At 42.3% G+C, this 21,284-nt stretch overlaps 1 protein-coding gene across 1 annotated transcript in view; it reads right to left on the minus strand.

Moving 5' to 3' along the window:
- The window catches only part of FTO (FTO alpha-ketoglutarate dependent dioxygenase), a 152,927-nt gene that overhangs the window by 95,573 nt on the left and 36,070 nt on the right, over nucleotides 1–21,284 (minus strand). The window contains exons 4-7 of the mRNA XM_081335745.1: nucleotides 14,198–14,341; nucleotides 10,487–10,566; nucleotides 9,301–9,444; nucleotides 5,459–5,578 (exon numbers count right to left, since the gene is read on the minus strand). Coding sequence (XP_081191871.1) covers nucleotides 5,459–5,578; nucleotides 9,301–9,444; nucleotides 10,487–10,566; nucleotides 14,198–14,341 — 488 coding nt within the window. The remainder of the gene's footprint in view (nucleotides 1–5,458; nucleotides 5,579–9,300; nucleotides 9,445–10,486; nucleotides 10,567–14,197; nucleotides 14,342–21,284) is intronic.

A 21,284-nucleotide genomic window follows, 5' to 3' on the forward strand; every position in this document is an offset into this window, starting at 1 on the left:
TATCTCATTTGTTCCCTTCAAACTAGGCAGGAGGAGAGTCCCCACCTGTCTCTCCAGCATTTCAGTCTCGCTCTTCCTCTCAACTTAGGGAAAGACCGACCGTTCTAATTGTAGACTTTCTATTATGCCCCCAGCTCACCCTTACCATGCTCCATGCTTCAGAAGACCTTGTTTGACGCACACAAGAAGCCCTGTAATCTGAAAATGTGTACAGTGGCAGTTCTTTATCGGTAGAAGAGAGTCTTTGTAGCTCAGGATTGAAAGGAGGGGTCCTTGGTGCTCTCTGAGGTTGGTGGTCTTCTTGCAGACGTTTCATGGCCGAACTAGGTGACGTCATCAGTGACAGAAGAGGATGGGGTTTGCAGAGAGGAGGAGGAGGAGGCCTGTGTGGTCCTTGGTGCTCTCTGAGTTTGGTGGTTTTCTTGCAGATGTTTCATTACCCTACTAAATAACATCATCAGCAGCAGCACTAGATGTCACCTAGTTTGGTCATGAAACATCGGCAAGAAGACCACCAAGCTCAGAGAGCACCAAGGACTGCATAGCCCTCCTCCTCCTCCTCTTCTTCCTCTCCGCAAACCCCATCCCCTTCTGTCACTGATAATGTCAGCTAGTAGGGTCATGAAATGTCTGCAAGAAGACCACCAAGCTCAGAGAGCACCAAGGACCCCACAGTTCTTTACCATGCCCAAACTGTCCATACGCAAGTCAACTTGCAATGCCTCCCTTCCCTCAATGCCCAGGAGACAGGTGGAGACTCAACCAAGGAGGTTCGCTGGACACTTTTGCCCTGCCCTACATGCTCTGTTTCTTCCCATGAATTTCCAAACAGAAAGATGCTCTTTAAGTTCCTTTTCCTATACCGCCCCCCCAAAACTCTACACTGGAACAAGTGCAGAGAGATCTTCTTTCTTTTAACCCAACTCTGGGGAGACCTTCAGAAAAAAGCCCAGGGCTGTAGGTTAGGAGTGATAAGGTGGGGGGAAAAAATAATTAACCAATCTTGGAAGGTACCAGTGGCAAAATCTTTTCCTGCCTCTGTCTGGAAAAATCCACGGACGTGTCTATAAAATCTCCAGAATCTGGACTGAGGGTTTTTGGGTTAAGGTTTTAATTTTTAATTATTTGGGGGCTATTTAATTTTATTTTATTTTAACCTGTATATATATTGTATTGTTTTAATTTGCCCTGTAAACCGCCCTGAGTCCCTCGGGGAAAAAGGCGGTATATAAATTAAAATAAATAAATAGATAAATAGATAGATAGATAGATAGATAGATAGATAGATAGATAGATAGATAGATAGATAGATAAACAAACAAACAAACAAACAAACAAACTTGACCTGGAGGAGTCTTTCCAGCTGCTGAGGGCATTTTTCAACTCCAAAAATTAGCGGCTCTTGTTGGAGAAATTAAACCCCACCCAGCCTTCCTTCTCCAGGTTCTCTAGAGCAGCAGCAGCAGAAGGGGAGGAGAAAATAGGAAGCTGGAACACAGTGGGATAGGAGAAACCCCAAATAGATTCTTGATTGTCCCCCCTCAGATCTCATCGGATAGCAGCCTGCATCCGTAGACGGCGGCATCCATTTTGTAGCTGCGGATTACGAGGATGCCAAAAAACGGGGCTACTCGTTATTGCTCGGAGGTTTTTTGGGCGATAATGAAAATGTTTTTTTTTTTAAGATGCACACCTCCTTTGAACCTGTGACAGCTGGCTCGGTGGCAAATTACAGTATGAACACGAACCGTCTCGAGATGGTATCGTTCCATTAAGTGCAGGGTTTTGTGGAAAATAAAATGTTCGTATGCTGGAACGTTCACCTCTTTGTCTAGCCTCAGTCCTGGAGCCAAATCCTTCCACACCTAGCAGAGCTTAATTGCAATTTTTTTTTCACCTCCCTCGCTTAAATGCAAGTTTCTGATATCACGAGGAAGCCGATACATTTGAATAAAAGCCATCCTGATCAAGTACATACTATCACGCACCCCTCTTACCATTAAACCTGGAATCAACTCCCACTGGTCTGGGCAATTATTATTATTTTTTTTCCTTCCACCAAATCTGCGTGAAACAATTCTGTGCAAACCTGTCCTCCATTGGCAGGGATGCCAAGGTGTCTCCCCTCTCTATCCTTCGACTTAGCAAGCAAAGCATTACTTTAGCCCAAGCTTATTTTTAAAACCATTTGAAATTCACGGGGAGGGGTTCCACACACAGACAGACACACAGACACACATTTTATATTTGTCTTGGCCCCGCTCTCATTCTTGCCCAAACAGACTCCTTGTTTTTTTTGTTTTTTTGTTTATTGCCTCTCACATCTTTCCAGGCTTCAGCATAATGTTATAAACATTTTTATAGGCAAGATAAATGTCAGTTTGGCCAGCTTCTGCATGCAGGCTGGACCGCAGGGCTCAGGAGGTCTCTGTACTGCATCTCAAGCACCAATTCGGCATCAGCCAGACTTGGAAAAGCCAGGCATTTCCAGACTCTTTTCAAATGGAAACATTGCCTTGGAGTCGGCTGAGAACTTCGCCTGGATGCTCAGCGTGATAAAGTGTGAATCCCGGTCGCTAAAATTAATACATCACTGCGTATATTTCTGTGCACACACTCACATCTGCCCCAATCTCTCTCTTTTTTAAAAAAAAAAATTAAACAGACAAGGGGTAGGAGGGGAAAAAAAAACCAAAAAAAATAACCGGAGGAGACCCAAAGTTTAAACTGCTTTGGCTTTCACCTTTCGCAATTCAGAGTCTCATAATAGAGGAAGGGAGCAGAAGACCAAATGGATTTTTATCAGAATGTCATTCAAATGAAAGGTTTAGCATTTACATCACAAGAGCTAGCCGGGTGAGGCGAGCCTCCCCTGAAGGGAAATAAATGCCAGGAATAAACATTGGAATAATAAAATAATAACATGTATGTGTGGTGTAGGGGAGAAGTAGACTTTTTTAAATTTTTTCACGGAATCTCAAAGCGGACAATGGGGTGGATTCGTCAGAAAAGCTCTATTAACATGTCAAAAATAAAATGACACTCGGTTTCATATTTTTTTTAAAAAAATATATCCATAAATGTCACAAATCACGGGAATTATCAAACACTGCTTTATAGTGGCAGCCTATAAATATACGGACAGAATGAGAAAATTTGTTCTTGCGTAAGAGAATAAATTAGTTGCACCTTACATTATTTTTGTCTTCTGCTAACAGGTAATTTTGTTTTAAGAGGCAGGTGAGGATGGAAGCTATGATGTGTTAAAAATCTCTGGGCAGCCATGTAAACAAAGATGTTATATTTATATGTGAAGCATTCTTTTTTTTTTAATCTTTAATTCTACGGAAACCAGATCTGTTCCAATATACTGCACTTTCTCTGGTGAACTGCTGTTGAATTTGTTAGTCCACAACTGATTTCCTGTATTACAAAGTCTTAGAGATTATGGTTAACTTGAAGAAACAGCTAAATTTTTGATACTTATCCCAATATATATATAAAAAGCATTAGGTTTCTCCTGCTCTCTCCTAAAGATTGTAGCTCAATACTGCCCCCTGCTGTAAAGCAACATTAAAGAAAAATATATTATTAAGTGTTTGGGACTTAGGACAGGTATGAAAATAAATATGGAAGAGAGAACATCAGAAGTCTAAGGATAATTAGCAAGAAAATGTATTTTAAGGATTTGGCTCAAACCAACAGACTTTGCAAACAAGGATTCTCTTGTTTTGCAACAGCTCCGATTAACCACAATTTCATGCGTTCAAAGTCATGAAGTTGCTCTTTTAAGATTTAAATTAGAAGCAGCTTCTGTCAGCTTGGTCATTTTTTTCTTTTCTTTTCTTTTTTAAAAAAAGGTTTCCCAGATCACTGATAAATATCACCTCTAGTCCCTCTGAAAGGCGATAGCTCCTGTTTCTAATTAGACCCACCCCGTTTGCAAAGAACGCAGCCCTTGAAAATTCCTTGGCCACGAGAGATTTTTCCATGTTCCTGACACACAGCAGAGATAAAGTAACAACCCGACAACTTTCCTTGGCCTTTGCCCAGCACACCGCAACTTACAAGGAGGAAAAACTCAGACTGCAGAGAGAGAGAGAGAGAGAGAGAGAGAGAGAGAGAGAGAGAGAGAGAGAGAGAGCGCTAAGTTCTTACCCATCCACCCCATTGAAGGTGGAACTCTTGGAAAAGTGTTTTCCAAACTTTTTGACAGCTGCCTCGCTGAAAAATTTGCTCCATGCGCTCCCCTTGCGCTCTCAAAGATCTTTAGGAAGGAGCAGAGGGCAAAAATTGACAATACACATAGGGGCCCTTGGTTTCCACCCGAAGCAGAACCTGGATTCAGATAGTTGCTAAATGATGCAGTTGTTAAACAAGCCTTCATGTGACCGGACTTGATTTTACAACTTTTGCCATGGGTCATTAAGTGAATCGCAAGGCTGTTCAATGAACTGCGCGGTCTTTAGGCAAATCTGTCTTCCCCGTTTGATGTTGCTTGTGGGAAACCAGCTGAGAAGATCACCAGTCGTCATCACGGGACCCTGAGACACTGCAACTGGTTGTAAATGCGAAATTTGAATCACGATAGGTGTGGACATGATTGATGGACACTGGAAAGCAGCTGTCTTGTAGAGTAGAGCAGAGCAGAGCAGAGTAGAGTAGAGTAGAGTAGAGTAGAGTAGAGTAGAGTAGAGTAGAGTAGAGTAGAGTAGAATAACAGAGTTGGAAAAGACCCTGGAGGTCATCTAGTCCAACCCCCTGCTCAGGCAGGAAACCCTATACCATTTCAGACAAAGGGTTGTCCAGTCTCTCCTTAAAAAACTCCAGTGATGGAGCACCCACAACTTCTGGTTGGACGAGGTGTCCTCTAAAGTCTCTTTCAACTCCCCAGAGGCAAAAGATGGCCTCCAATGAAATCGGATCATTGGTGTAGCGTCTTTTCCATGGGGTCGATTCAGCCTCCCCATGGAGATGTGGCAGAGGTCCTTCCAACCCAGCAAGTCATTCAGGATGTCCCCCCAGGCCAGAGCCAAAGGCCTCCCTTGTGACTTTTCAAATAAGGTACCTTCCTAATTCTTTGATACAGTACCAAAGGAACAGACGATTTTGTTATAATCTAAGTCAGAACTTTTAAAAAAAAACCAGAATAAAACGTTGGCATGGAGACTGCTTGCTGGTGGAATTCAGTCTGTGAGAGGCTGGGTTAGTGGTTTTGTATCACTGCAATGGTTCTTTCAAAGAAGCTTCAGCTGACTATTTCACCTCTTATTCCGAAGGGCAAAAAAAATGGGAGAATTAGCTTATGGGCCGCTGAATTTCAAGGCTGAGCTTTAAGCCTGATTGGAGGGCACATGGCTAGAGGCGGCCCATCCCTGCCACTTAATCATTTGGAAGCAACAGTAAAGAGAAGTCCAGGACACAGTCCTAAGAGCCTAAGGCCTTGAGAAGAACATACCATGAGCTCCATTCGTCTCCAAAGTTCTTCCAGATCTGCCATGGGCTTGTCCCACCAGTCACTACACCTTCTGTACCGTTTCCCCTGGAACCAGAACTGCCGCAACCATTCAAATTCCACCTGTTTCAAAAACAAAACAAAACATCTTTTTTTCGAAAGAGATTGACAACGTGGTTTATAATGGTCTCCTTTTCAATCGAGTTCAGGTCGTGGTAACGATACGGACACCTCCTTAAGAAGCATAACAAAATGCTTTCCACAGCTTTCCAATGGATCTTTCCCCCCCCCCCACTTTAACTTCCCTATAAAGCTGAGTACCGTCCACGCCCAAATATTGATCGGTCTGAACTCTGCTGAGCTATTTCCCCAGGTGTCCCAAAGGTGCTTTTCCAAAAGGCAACTGGCCCTTCTTGGATTTTTCTTTGAAAACGTTTCGCTTCCCATCCAAGAAGCTTCTTCAGAATTGACCCACAGTCACCCAGTTGGTTTTCATGTCTAAGGTGGGACTAGAACTCACAGTCTCCTGGTGACTGGCCCAAATCACCTAGCTGGCTTTCGTGACTAAGGCGGCACTAGAACTCTCAGTCAGCTGGTGATTGGCCCAAAGTCACCTAGCTGCCTTTCACGGCTAAGGCGGGACTAGAACGCTCAGTCTGCTGGTGATTGGTCCAAAGTCACCCAGCTGGTTTTCACGCCTAAGGCGGGACTAGAACTCACGATCTCCTGCTTACTAGCCTGGTGCCTTAACTGCTAAACCCAACCGGCTTCCTCAACTTTACAGTGATACAACAGGTTAAAAATCTCCAAGACGGTTTGAAAACAACCAAGTTCAATATTTTATGTTGCCAAGAGCACAGCTTGAACCGGACCATACAACATTTAACATTTCAAAAGCAAACACAGTTCCTTTTTCTCTGTAAGTCTCAGTTCTTGATGTTCTTTCTTTCTTCTAGGTTTTTTTTTCCCCTCAAAGAAATGTTCCAATGGTTGTCAATTCTGGTCAACTGGAACTGCCTATTTATCTCTGCTTACAATCGACATGTTTGTACACCCAAAGACGCTTAAATTCCATTTCAGCCTTCACCTGCGACCACAAAGAAACATGTTCTGTTTATCCTAACTTGCCTTGTGATGGGCGGCAAACAAAGAGAAACTTGGAGATGAAGCAAGAGTTCTACAATTAACTTTTCACCTGGGAGGATTTTCGCACCCCTACACTGGGGCTTCCTCCTCCTTTAGGCAAAACAGAAGGGACTTTTAAGTTGACGGTTGCTAAATACCTGCTTGATGAGTTGTAACAGCTTTCTATAGATTTTGTTTAAACAAAGAGAGAGAGAAAAAAAAGAGGCTATAGATGCAAATATTTAGACAAAAAAAAAAATAGAAGGAAACCCCGTTTGTAAAATACACAGAGAGGATTAGTGGACACTGGTTAACAGAAGTGGATGTTAGCGTTTCAAAAAAAAGGTTACATAAATAGTTTAACTTATTCTACAAAGTTAAGAATGTGGGTCCCTTCGGGAAAGAGTTCAGCTCGAGTTTATTTAACCTTCAGTATTTAAAGGTGCTGTTTTACTTTTAAGGAGCCATATTTAAAGGCATTTCTCCTTTTTTCCCCCCATAAGGGATGATAAAGGAGAGAAAGGAGAGGTGATCTCCACAGTTTTTTTTAGTTATTTAAAGGGAGGGGGGGGGGTTTCCAAGACAATTTTTGATTCCCGGTCCTTGCAGTTTTATTGCCAAGAATTCAGAAATCTTTGCCTCCTTCCTGGAGACAGGCCCAAGGTCACCCAGCAGATTTTGCACCTAAAGTGGAACTAGAACTCACACTCTCCTGCTTTCTAACCTGACGCCTGAAGTACTACATCAAACTGGTTTTCTCTCTTTAAGGTGAGGGAAGCTTGTCCAGAATCCAAGGAGGGAGGGGGCTAAACTCCAGAGTAGCAAGGAGCAAGAGAAGTTGTAGATAGTTTGTGTAAGAGAAAGTGGCTGAAGACAGCTTCTCCTTAGTAGTCCCCAGACTGCATGCTAATTTTTTTTTTAAATTGTTGCAATGAAAAAAAATCCATTTAAGGCAAAACCGGCAGCCGTCGCAGTATGTGCCCTCAAAGCAGAAAGATGTACAAACGTGCACAATTTTTTTTTGTCTTGATCTTCCCCTGCTTGCTAGCAGTTGATTCTACCTCTGTGTCACATCCACCCCTCTCCGTTCGCCCTTTGAGCCGTTATGAAAGGCGTGCTTTAAGAGCGACGGTCAATAAGGCATGGGAGAAAGGCCACAGAGCTGTTGGCTGACATTTGGTGAGCCCAGGGTGGCATCGGTCCCCGGTTAATTATTTAAAGGCCCCGGGCTTATTAAATGCCACCCTAGGTAGTGATCTATATGCTTCCTCTTTTCCGAGGCCAGCAGACCACCGGCTGAGTTGCCATTTCGGTGCAGTGCGCTGGAAGCACACTTCAGCCTTAAGACACCAGTGTGCTTGGCAGCTGCAGCCTAACTCTTGGCGCTCGGAACACCTTGGCAGCACGTGTTCCATTTCAGGATCCAGGTTCCAAGTCAATCTCAGTGAACAAGCAACATGTCCTATTTTGCATGCAGGATGCAAACAAGCTGGTGGCTGAACTTTGCTTCCAGACTTTCGATGAGACAGTGTTTTCTAAGATGAGCGTAAGGGAGTTGGTATGGTGAGCACATCACTCCAGCATCTACCTGCCTAAAAGCAGACCCACCACATCTGGTGTGGGTAGGTAGAAACAGCTTAGTTGAACACCTTCCAGTAGCCTTAGGTCAGGGTTAGGCAACCTTGGCTCTTTTATGACTCGTGGACTTCAACTCCCAGAATTCCTGAGCCAGCCATGTCACAGAAGCACGCTTACCTGAAAGAAAATCAGTGGCTGTTCTTTCTTTTTTTCTTTTTCTTTTTTTAAAATAACCAAAAGCTGAAATCCAAGGCTCTCTGGATCAGCAAACAGCCAAACTACCTCCCTTATTCTAAAGTAATTTGTACACTCTAAAAAAAACCTTCACATCCTGGGACTGACAATCTGTTCTCAGATTCATCCTTTTTGCCAAGAATCCAGTCCTACTTAACATTTCCCAGTCAACTAAAGCCAGGTGGGCAGCTGATGGTGATTTATACTGCCTCTTTGATGAAACTAGGCTTAGAGATCAAAGCCTCCAGAGCAGCTTCCTCAATTCTGTGCCATCCAGATGTGTGAGGATATAACTTCCAGAATACTCAGAGTTCGGGGTGCTGCAGGGTGTCGCCCTAAGGTAGCTGGAGATCTGAAGCTGGAGGAGGTCACTGAAGACCTTCCTTCCTTCCTTCCTTCCTTCCTTCCTTCCTTCCTTCCTTCCTTCCTTCCTCCCTTCCTCCTTTTATCCTCCCTCCCTTCCCTTTATCCTTTCTCCCTGTACTCCTTCCTTCCTTCTTTCTCTTCATCCTTTTGCCCTCCCTCCCTCATTGCTTCCTCCCTCCCTTCTTTCTTTCTTTCCTTCCTGTACTCCTTCCTTCCTTCCCTTCATCCATCCCTTCCTTCCTTCCTTCCTGTATTTTGGGGTCACAAGAAAAAGAACCAAGAAGATACCCTGAAATGCTTCTGGGGATGAAGTTATGTTAAGAATACTGTAAACAAATCTTCTGTTCTAACCGATAGATGCGCTAGAATTCATCTGTTAACCTACAGCAGCACCCTGAGGCCTTGCCATTTTGGATGCTAAACGCTTGTGAGGAGACCTAAAATGAGGCTGATGATCTTATATAGAGTAAAACCAGAGAGACAGGAACAATTCCTCTACTTTTCTAACAGCTCCAGAATTGCCACCCCTTCCCTCTTCTTACCTCACTGTGAGTTTTTTCCACTCGCGTTATATCTCCGACCTCCAATGATTTCAGGGACGGGCCCTTCAAATCAAGATCGGGGTTCAAGTTCTCCAGCGCTGCCTTGCATTTGTCCAGAATGTATGGCAGGGTCCCCGTTGAGCACTGTTGGGATTGACGAACAAGAAAAAGAAAGTTAGTATGGAAAATAAAAAAGACTGGGATTTTACCACAGCAGGAAGACAAAGCCAAGTAAATCCTATTATAATTTAGTGGATGAGGTGAACCTTGTCCCTGAGATCTCTAAACCATGGCTTACAACTCACAGAGGGCTACTCAACAAACCACTGTTAAATGAATCAAATGTAAACTAAGTCCACATCAGTCCTACCCAGGAATTCAGAGTATTTGAACTACTGGTACTTCTAAGGTCAAGGGCAAAGAAACAGGAACGTATAAGTTAAGTTGCAATTAAGAAGATTTATATATGTTAAGTTGCAATTAAGAAGATTTATTGCTCAAGCCCAGGCACAAGAATCTAGTCAGCTCAAATTCAAGATTAGCTCCAGATAAGGGTCAACATAATTCAAGAGGGGTTGGACTTCGAACATTTGTGGCAATGTAATGGCTCAAGGCTAATGACTCACTTAACTCCACCCACCAGCGACAGAAATTTTGGGCTGAGTTGTGCTCATTAAGTCGAGCATTACCTGAATATGTGATGGTTGCGGCATCCCGGGTCATACGAATATCATTTGTGACCTTCCCACTTAACTTCCGACAAGCAACCTTAATGGGGGAAGTCAGAATCGCTTAACGACTGTTTGATTAACTGCAATGGCTCATTTAACAACCGTTTGATTCACTTAACCGTGGTGATTCACTGAACGACCATGGCAGAAAGGGCAGAAAGGTCATAAAACCAGGCGCAGCTCAGTCAACAAGTGCCTTGCTTAGCCATGGAAATTCTAGTTCCAATTCTGGTCATAAATAGAGGAGTTACCTGTATCCAAAAAAAATCTTAGCGACTCAGATTGTAGGAGGCAGTTAAAAAGCAAATGTAAAAAAAAAATAATAATCAGGAAAGGTCAACAGGTTTGTTGTGCATTGCTACAAAGAACAGGGTGAATTTGTCTGTGCACTATCTTCAGTCGCTGTGTCCAAATTCTCAGCCCTCGATAGCCGTTCCCACAATTTTGTTACTTACTTCTGCCACTCGGTGTGTGGAGCTGAATCTTGACCGCCGACCAGCCAGCACACAATGTTGGTGGGTCGTATTCAAATCATCTAGGAAAAGACCATTGAAGTACACATGACTATTCACCCCTGAAGAGAGTTTTAAGGAAATTAGACAAAAAGGGACCCTCACACTTATGACTGTTGCAGCATCCCCCTCGGTCACATGATCAACATTTGGGTGCTATTTAGGAAAGCCGTGGATCCTGAGGTGAACCTGATCACCACTAGTGACCTTTGGTGGAAACTGACCAAAGGGAGAAGCAACCTGGAATTAAGGAGAAACTTCCTGACAGTGAGGACAATTAACCAGTGGAACCACTTGCCACCAGAAGTGGTGAATGCTCCAACCCTGGAGGTTTCTAAGAAGAGGCTAGAGACAGCCACTTGTCTGAAATGGTGTAGGTCAGTGGTGGCGAACAAATGGCACGGGTGCCAGAGGCGGCACTCAGAGCCCTCCCTGTGGGCACCCGCGCCGTGCCTCGGAGGTGGCAACTGTCCCTCTTCAACCAGCTGCTCCCCACATGTGTCCCTCCCCACGAGTGACATTGAGGTGACCACACCCACCTTGGCCACACCCACCCAATCTTCCATGACCACCACAGCCACACCCACCCAGTAGGCTACGCCCACCTGGCACCCAGCGATAAATAAGTGGGTTTTGGGTTGCAGTTTGGTTCGCCATCACTGGTATAGGTCCTCCTGCTTGAGCAGGGGGCTGGACTAGAAGACCTCCAAGGTCCCTTCTATTCTATTCTATTCTATTCTATTCTATTCTATTCTATTCTATTCTATTCTATTCTATTCTATTCAAGCTATTCTCCAAAGCACCTGAAAGCAGGACAAGAAGCAACGGATGGAAACTAGTCAAGGAGAGAAGCAACCTGGAACTAAGGAGAAACTTCCTGACAGTTAGAACAACTAACCAGTGGAACAACCTGCCTCCAGAGGTGGTCAATGCTCCAACACTGGAGGTTTTTAAGAAGAGACTGGACAGCCATTTGCCTGAAATGGTATAAGGTTTCCTGCCTGAGCAGGGGGTTGGACTAGATGACCTCCAAGGTCCCTTCCAACTTCTTCTTCTTCTTCTTCTTCTTCTTCTTCTTCTTCTTCTTCTTCTTCTTCTTCTTCTTCTTCTTCTTCTTCTTCTTCTTCTTCTTCTTCTTCTTCTTCTTCTTCTTCTTCTTCTTCTTCTTCTTCTTCTTCTCCATTCCATTCCATTCCATTCCATTCCATTCCATTCCATTCCATTCCAAGGTAGAGGCTGTTTCTGGGAATAAGCTAGTCCTCAAGTTACAACAGTTCATTTAGTGACCATTCAATGTTACAACAGCACTGGAAAAAAGTTACTTAGGACTGTTTTTCACCCTTACGGCTGTTGCAGCATCCCCTATGGTCACGTGATCAAAACTGAGATGCTTGGCAACTGACTCGTATTTATGATGGTCACAGTGTCCCAGGAGGGTCACGAGATCCTCTTTTATGACCTTCTGACAAGCAAAGTCAACGGGGCGGGGGGCGGGGGGGGGAAGCCAGATTCAGCCAACAATCCTGTTACTAACAACACTTAACAACTTTGGCAAGAAAGGCCATCGGATGGACTTAACAGCTGTCTCGCTTAGCAATAATTGGGCTGTCTCGCTTAGCAATAATTGGGCTCAGTTGTGTTCGTAAATCGAGGACCGTCTAGCAACTATTAACAACTGCAGCGATTCCCTTGCAGTGACCACGGTGGCAAGAAAACTCACAACCTGGGGCAAAGCTCACTTAACCAACATCTCTCACGTCCAGGATCACCCGCCATTGTTGCAAAACTATCCTGTCTTTATTGCAAAAAAAAAAGTCAATACTCCTAAAAGCCCCTAAAATAAGAAATTATTCTGCAGTTGCCAGAAGAGGCACATTTAAGAGAGGGGCGGGGGGGGGGGAGAAACTCTGCGTAATTAATCAACAGAAAACGGAACAAGACCGTTGTAAGCTTAGAAATCTCACAAGATCAAAGTCCGAATGGCAATAAGTACATTTCGGGGTGGGGGTTGGGGTAGGCTGGGGTTGCTTGAAAAAAAAGATAGATGCAGGGGGTACGCGGGCTCAAAAGTGGGGTCGGGTTTCCGAAGTCAACCCACTGAAAGGCGGCCGTACCAAAGAGGTTTCCCCGGTTGAGCCTGTAATTTTCCAACCACACATCAACTCCACTCAAAGGTGCACAGTTTTGGCTGTGCCTTGAAGTCTAACTCACTCGGGCTTCTGATGATGTTTACTCCGTCTTACTCCCCACCAAAGGGAGGCCCGGTTGAATTTATCCCCCAGCTGCGTTTAAGCCCCTAACCTTCCAGCAACCCTTTGATCTATAAGAAACAGCTGTGGCTTCAACAGGCCCGACATGTATTGTTCTTCCAAGGTCCCTTCCAACATCATCATCATCATCATCATCATTATCATTATTATTATTATTATTAATCATCACATAGACAGCCAGATGTTCAGATTGGATTTGGCATTTTTGTCTATCGAGTCCTTACCAAGGACCTGGAACAGGCAGATGTGAATGTGTGATGGTGTTACAGATAATCGTCGCAGGATGGAAGCAGTTCCTAGTAAGGCCGCCTTTTGCAATTGACTGATGGTGAATTTGTCAATGCCGATGATGGTGTTCCAGTGGTGCTCCAGTTGTTTTGGGATTGCACTCAAGGTGCCTATTACTATTGGTACCACCTTGCTTGCCTTTGCCACAGTCGTTATGTTTCTATTTGTAGGTCTTTGTATTTTGTTATCTTCTCGTTTGTTCTGTTGTCTCCAGGCACTGCCACGTTGTTGTTGTTGTTGTTATTCTGCCTTATGCAACAACTGACACCTACTGCTAGGATAGGTTACACTGTATGATCTAGGCAGGATTTTTCCTCAAGGGGCAAAGCTATGATGCAGAATACAGTTATAATTTGCATGCATAATACACTGTGTATTTGTGCAATACACATTTTTTTTCTGGTGCAAGTCATTTTGCATAGCATCATAATTTATGGCAAAAACACAGCTAATTGTCTTAGGGGAAACTCTGGCTATTTTCTCCCAACTTTGATCCCATCCCCTCATTCACCCCCAGAAAAACTCTCCTTGTTCTAGAAGTGGAGGAAATATCATTTAAATGCAGCTTTAAATATTGTGCAAACCCATAGTGTGATTAACCGCAGTGGGTTGCTAAACCATAAAGCATAGTTTGCAAGTCATCATTGGTCGATTCGCCAAAAACACTAAGCTAAACATCAATAAACCCTTCACGGTATAGCAATAAGATTTATCTCTGGAGGGTTGACATATACAATTTGCCCACTTTTGACCATAATTAAAGTTGGGTCATAGTCCCTGTTTTTTCATGAAAAGCCCAGGAATAACAGAATAATAGAATTGGAAGGGACCTTGGAGGTCTTCTAATCCAACCCTTTACTCAAGCAGGAAACCCTATTGCTTTTCAGACAAGTGACTGTCCAATTTCTTCTTAAAAACCTCCAGTGATGGAGCACCCACAACATCTGGAGGCAAGTCCAGAATAGAGAATAGAATAGACTAGAATCATGATAGAATAGAATATAGAGTAGAGTAGAGTAGAGTAGAGTAGAGTAGAGTAGAGTAGAATAGAATAGAATAGAATAGAATAGAACATAAACTTTGTGTTTGAACTTACCAAGCATAAAGTAACAGTCTCCCTGATGAAGTGGAATTGCTAAGCCTGGTGTCTCTATATCCCAAGCAACTTTCAGGCCAACATGCCAAACATCTGGATCTCTGCCAGCTGCAGATTTTTCTTCAAGAACACCACCATCAGCTTCTGAAACAAAACAAAAAAACCCTCTTCAAATACAAGAACAAATCTTCCCCTGTAGAAGTTTTAAAAGAACAAGGAAACCACAACCTCACAAAAGAAATCTGAACATCAAGTCAGTGAATAAAACTGTTGACTCCCATCTCCCAACCTCATTTTACAATTGGGTGGATGTACACATTGCAGCAATTTTGCTGACTCCTTTTTTTAAGTAAGCCACAAATGTAGGCTAGTTTGTACAAGCTAATTTGTTTGTGCAACAAATTAGATTCCAGCTGTGTGATTCCAGCCTTAACTGTTGAACTTCCCTCCATAATCGAGCATGGGAAGTTGCTATGTGAACACACTACAATACAGTGAAAATATAAAAAGAAAAAGAAAAAAGAAAAGAATTAGAAAATAAGAAAACGGAACGTTGACTTCTGTACTCCTGTCAAATAATTGCTAACTTACTCTTAGCACTGATTTTTAACAGGGTTTATTTTTTAAAAAGCGGTTAGCTCCTCTCAGCATAATTTTCATTTTCGTTTTGTTTTCAGAGAAAAAAAATTACGGCAAATAAGCAAGCACTCTGATATTCAAAACAGGAGAGAACTTCGGGAATCAGATCTGAAGGATCTCTCAAAAAGCAGGCAACACACAATGACAAAACTCCCTCGAATCTTAAAAAAAAAATCAACTTGGCAAGCATTTCCCTATTTTATGACTGACATGTAAAACCCCGATCTAAATAAATATCCCATCAGCCGCGTGTGATGAACAACCTCAGCATTAAGAAGCTGAGGTCAGCAGCGGTGTCTCTCTGTGCATGAAATAATGAAAGTTATAAATCTTTTTTTTTTCAGTTTGGGGAGTTGAAAAGTTATGATAAAAATAAGAGAAGGAAGAACGATGGCTCTGACAACTCTTTGCATGGGGTAAAAAAAATAAATTTGTTTGCCTAAGTAAGCCTTTTTTCTTTCTTTCTTTCTGAAGAGATTTAGAGAACGCGAGTATTCGGAATTGTCTCTGTGTTACGCACATACAGCAAAAATAAGGCTACTGGTTGGTTAAAGAGACTTCTATTGGATAATGATATTTTAACTGACGTTGTCACTTGGCGTCCAATTCAGTAGTTGAATTCTACCGGTTAATGGCCTCTGTTAGCAAAAGATACATCCTTCTAGGAAAGTAGAGGCACCTGAAGAATGGTTGCAGGAATTAGGGGTATGTCTAGTCTAATGAACAGAAGGACCAGGGGTGACATGACAGCAGTCTTCCAATATTTGAGGGGTTGCCACAAAGAGGGGGTCAACCTATTCTCCAAAGCACCTGAAGGCCGGACAAGAAGCAACGGATGGAAACTAATCAAGGAGAGAAGCAACCTGGAACTAAGGAGAAACTTCTTGACAGTTAGAACAATTAACCAATGGAACAGCTTGCCACCAGAAGTTGTTGTAGGTGCTCCATCTCTGGAAGTTTTTAAGAAGGCATTGGACAACCATTTGTCTGAAATAGTATAGGGTTTCCTGCCTGAACAGGGGGTTGGGACTCCCAAGATCCCTTCCAACTCTGCTATTCTCTTATTCTCTTCCAATTGCCTACACAACTTCAAATCTTTTAGTTTACACAACACGTGCATAGACATCATAGAAGTGAATTCAAATTTATGTATGTATTTATTTAAAACCTTTGTAGAGCCGCCCATCTTACAACCAACTCTTGCAAATGAATAAGAGGAGTTAGATAGAAAAAGATGTGCAAAGTAGAATTCACGTATAGGAGGAAAAAATAACCAAACCAGACACCTTTTTGATTAATTGTTGACTGTTTTGCCCAATGAAGCTTACTCTCTAAAATTTTGGAAAGAAGAATGAGCAAAGACGAAAGGAACGGAACATGGAAAATCCTAAGGAATGAGGAATGGATGAAAATGACTGTTGTATATATCCAGATTGTTTCTGATTAATGTTCAGGATTCATGCACCCTTCCCACATCTGTGTCCATACATACAGCATCATGCCTCAGCTAATATGACACTCACCAGATCCCTTTCTAAGATGTCAGCCTAGCCCCTTGTGAAATAAAATAAAAGTTGCCAACTGTCTATGGAGATTCTTCAAAGAAAGACTGATTAATTGTTCTAACTGTCAGGAAATTTCTCCTTAGTTCTAGGTTGCTTCTCTCCTTGGTTAGTTTCCATCCATAGCTTCTTGTCCTGCCTTCAGGTGCTTTGGAGAATAGCTTGACTCCGTCTTCTTTGGGGCAGCCCCTGAGATATTATAACACTGCCATCATGTCACCCCTCGCCCTTCTCTTCATTAAACTAGCCATACCCATTTCTAGCAACCGTTCCTTGTAAGTTTTAGCCTCCAGTCCCCTTTGCTGCTCTTCTCTGCACTCTTTCTAGAGTCTCAACATCTTTTTTACATCGTGGTGACCAAAACTGGATGCAGTATTCCAAGTAATACCACTTTACCAAGACCTTGTAAAGTGGTATTAACACTTCACGTGACCTTGATTCTATCCCTCTACTGATGCAGCCTAGCATGTTGTTGGCATTTTGGGCAGCTGCCAAAACTGAAATGCAAATTGTCTTGGCAACTGGCACCTTTGCTGGTTATTCTGGGTGCCTCTGTGGTGAAGCCAATCCTACTTCCAGTGATCTTTCCAGATTCGTTCCAGAGCTGACATCTTTTAACATTTTCCTTACTGCTGGGAGATTATTTTTTTTTTAAATCCCAGAAAACAATTCCTTGCAGCCTTTTTAAATTGCTGTTAACTGACCTTGCATCTATTAAGCAGCAAATAGAGGGGGATTACTAGTAAATTATCAATCGACGGGAACATTGCAAACCAGTTTATAAAATCATTAGTGACCGAGAAGCTGTCATAAGTTCTCACCGAAATCCAACCAAGGTGCAAATTTACTTAAAGCCGCTCGACACGGTCGAGATTCTTTTCGAAAATATTATTTTATTATTAGCGTTCCTTGTGCAAAATGCACGCGCATGGACCGAAAGTCCACGTTATGAAAGGCCTTTCCCAAACAGTCAAAAACCGCAGTCAATCACAGGTGTGTTAGCCTGCTAAACATTAACTTGTCAACTAACAGATCCAGTTGTTTATTACTGTTCAAGATTTACGCACTTCAGTAAGCCTTCGGAGGCAAGTCGCCAAAAACAACACCGGTGAAGGAGGCATCTATGCAGAAGGATCCTTTACATCTAAAAGGCACAATCCTGCTTCCTGGAGAGGAGACTACACCGTTGCAGACAGAAAAACTATATACTGCAGTATTTCTTCGTATCTGCTAGCTGTGGTTCATGAAAAAATTGACAAATGTGGCTTCCTATTTCAAGCCAAAATGTTCTGATCCTTGATTCTCCCCATGATACTCTCAGGAGCAACATCAGCTATGGGAGGAACTAGAATGCTTTATTTGGCCAAGTGTGATTAGAAACATAAGGAATTTGTCTCTAGTGCAGAAGCTCTCAGTGTACATACAAAGCAACAGAAGGAAGGGGACTACAAAGAAGGGAGTGGGGGGGGGAAGTCAACCTATTTCCCAAAGCCCCAGAAGACAAGAAGCAATGGATGGAAACTAAATAAGGAGAGAAGCAGCCTAGAACTGAGGAGGAATTTCCTGACAGTGAGAACAATCAATAGGATCTCTTAATTTTGGAAGTTGTGAGTGCTCAATCACTGGAGTTTTAAAGAATAGAATAGAATAGAATAGAATAGAATAGAATAGAATAGAATAGAATAGAATAGAATAGAATAGAATACAAGAGTAGAGTAGAGTAGAGTAAAGTAGAAGAATAGAATAGAATAGAATAGAATAGAATAGAATAGAATAGAATAGAATAGAATAGAATAGAATAGAATAGAATAGAATAGAATAGAATAGAATAGAATAGAATAGAATTTTACCAGGAAACATAGATAGGGCAGGCTAGAAAAGTCAGTGCCCTCCTAACCATACCCAAGCACTCCGAATTTGTTGGTGATGTCCATTTTTCTCTATGTGTTCATGGTGACCTAACCCTAACCCTAAGTGGAATTTTCCTCCAATGGGATTTTCCCATGTATTACAGCCATACAGCATGGTTAAATATACACAGACATTAGGTAGTACTGTTGTGTGAACTTATGGTTTTGAAGGTGTGTGGGAGGAGAAGAATTAATCTTCTGCTAACTATCCCAGATTGTTTACTTTTACAGAAATCAAGAGCTATGGGTGATATAGCTTGGCCCTATAACCTTAGGTGTGTGACTCATTGTGTCCTCCCTTTTGTTGCCAGATGCAATGTGTACAGCAAGCATTCTGTATTTTTATTGCATTGAATGATGCCCTAGGATTGTATGTCAATAATAAATAGGTAGGATCAATAACTTAGGACCGCCCCTCGATCTGCGTTCGTTTCGCCGGGACCTGAAAACCTGGTTTTTCGATCTATCAGGCCTGGACTGAAGGGGTTTTAGCTTTTTAAATGTTGTTTTAATTGGGCTTAATTAATTTAATGTATTTTAATTCTAAATTTTTTTTATATTGTATTTTATGCTGCCCTGTAAACCACCCTGAGTCCTTCGGGAATAGGGCGGTATAGAAATTTATTTAATTAATTAATTAATTAATTAATTAATTAATTAATTAATTAATTAATTAATTAAATAATAAAAGGCTTGTTATACAGTGATTATTATAGATAGTTCTAATATAAATAGAGCTACAAGATTACATTACACAGTGATATGGTGCCTGCTTTAAAATGACCTCCACGTATTTAGCCTAAAGATTGAATGCTGACAAAGGATCAACCAGAGACTGCATTTCATTTTAAATCAGAATAGATCTGGAAGGGACCTTGGAGGTCTTCTAGTCCAGCCCCCCCTGTACCATTTCAGACAAGTGGCTGTCCAGTCTCTTCTTAAAAGTCTCCACTGATGAAGCATACATTATTTCAAGACCAAAATGTGGGGTTTTAGGTTCCGAGTCAGTGAGAATTCAGCACACCTAATATAAAAGAACACACTGAAGTTTACTTAGCCCAAAATAGCATCTTTCTCTCTTACAGCACGCCAGGGGAATGCTGTATTTGAGAGTCACAGGCTTAGATTGTCAAGACCCGGCTGATGGGTTGATTTTAAATCCACAGCTTTTGGTCCCTGAGATTTATAACCACAGAAGCTATTAGCTTAAGTAGACCAGTGAAATCCACCTGTCATTAGAATACATGAAATAGGAGACAGCCTTTTGAGTACTAACAGTCAAGTTTTCAGGGACCGCATAGATCAACATCAACAAGTTTAATTGTAAAATGAAACAGGAACTTGAAAGCAGCTGGAGGGGAAAAAATATTAGGAGGTGCTTGGAACAGCCAGAGAATCATGGCTGATTCATAAAATGTTTTAAGAATCCAACAGCATAAAGACTTAAAAAATGTTTACAGTGGAATTCTGGGGTTCCAGGAAATGTAGTTTAAATATTGTGGCAACAGACTTATGTTTGTGGGGTCCTTGGGTCTCCTCAAATTTGATTGCTTTCTTGTAGACGTTTCATTGCCCAACTAGGTAACCCCATCAGTGCTACATCATCATCATCTAGCACTGATGATGTTACCTAGTTGGTTAATGAAACATCTGCAAGAAAAACACGAAGCTCAGAGAGCATCAAGGACCCCTCATTTCAGCCCTGAGCTACAGATATTCCCTCCTATCAGTAGACTTAACACTTAGTTATTTTTATTTATTTGTTAAATTTATATGACACGACTCTCATCCTAGCATATTATGTTAGAAGTACTCAAAGTAAGTGGAGAGCTGTTCCCTATTATTGATGTCCAACATCTGAAAAGTACTTCATCACTATAATTAAGGATTCGGGACACACCCAGCCTGGCTTCCTATATTACATTTAAAACTTAGCATGCTTTAATCATGGCTTATAAAACAAAAATGGTTGAAGCCATCCATCATGCATTAACCCAAATCAAACACACGATCGGTTAGCGTCCTGTACCACAGACTGGAACCAAATCAAAGGGGTTTGTTTTCATTAGGCCAGAATTACCTAATTGTAACTAAAGCTTTCTGAAAAAGATCACAAGCCAGAGATATGTGTGTGAGAGACACACACACATACACACACACACACACACACACAGAGAGAGAGAGAGAGAGAGAGAGAGAGAGAGAGAGAGAGAGAGAGAGAGAGAGAGAGAGAGAGAGAGAGAGAGAATGCATCTTGTAATTATTCAACCTTTCTGCCTCTAAGGTACTTATGACATTTTGTTAAATACTGTTAATCACTGCCGTTTAATTAACTTATTAGCACTTTGAAAAAGTTTCCTTGGATTTATGAAATAAAGGGGGAGGGGGAGGTTTAACGCCACATTCAGCCCAGCACAAGGCAGCTATTGATCAAACTCTGCTGAGTAAATTGGGAGACAAAGAGACTTTTGTCAAGTTTAATACTATCGTATAACCGTACGCCGAGCACATAATCAGCAAGGTGCTAGGAGAGGCTGAGATTCTGGCATTCCCAGAAAGTCCCGGCGCCCACTGAAGGGTTCACAGGGCCCCTCCGGAAGCACTCGGCACCTAAAACCCAGCCATTTTAACCAAAGTTACCTTTTTCAAGGGGAACCAGCGGAGAATCTCTCCGCCAAACGGCAACTCCAATTACAGATCTATCTCGTAAATGGCCGAGTTTATATCCGCACTGAAGTTGAAGCTTCCCCCGCAGCTTGCTTGATTGATTTAGCATACGGTGGTAAAAATGTTTAAAGGCGCATCACGACTGCATGCCCAAGGAGCCAACGTGAAACCGCGTGCTCTATTTACAGATTCAAAGGTTTTTGAATTTACAGATTCTTCGTAACAGTCAAGTCATGACGGACTTGCATAGAGAAGGTCTCTGGGGTTTCCCCCCACCTGATAGGCTTTCAGAGGGCACCGCTGCACAGC

Source organism: Vipera berus, assembly GCF_964194415.1.
Source record: "Vipera berus genome assembly, chromosome: 10".
In the NCBI taxonomy this organism is placed as follows: domain Eukaryota; kingdom Metazoa; phylum Chordata; class Lepidosauria; order Squamata; family Viperidae; genus Vipera; species Vipera berus.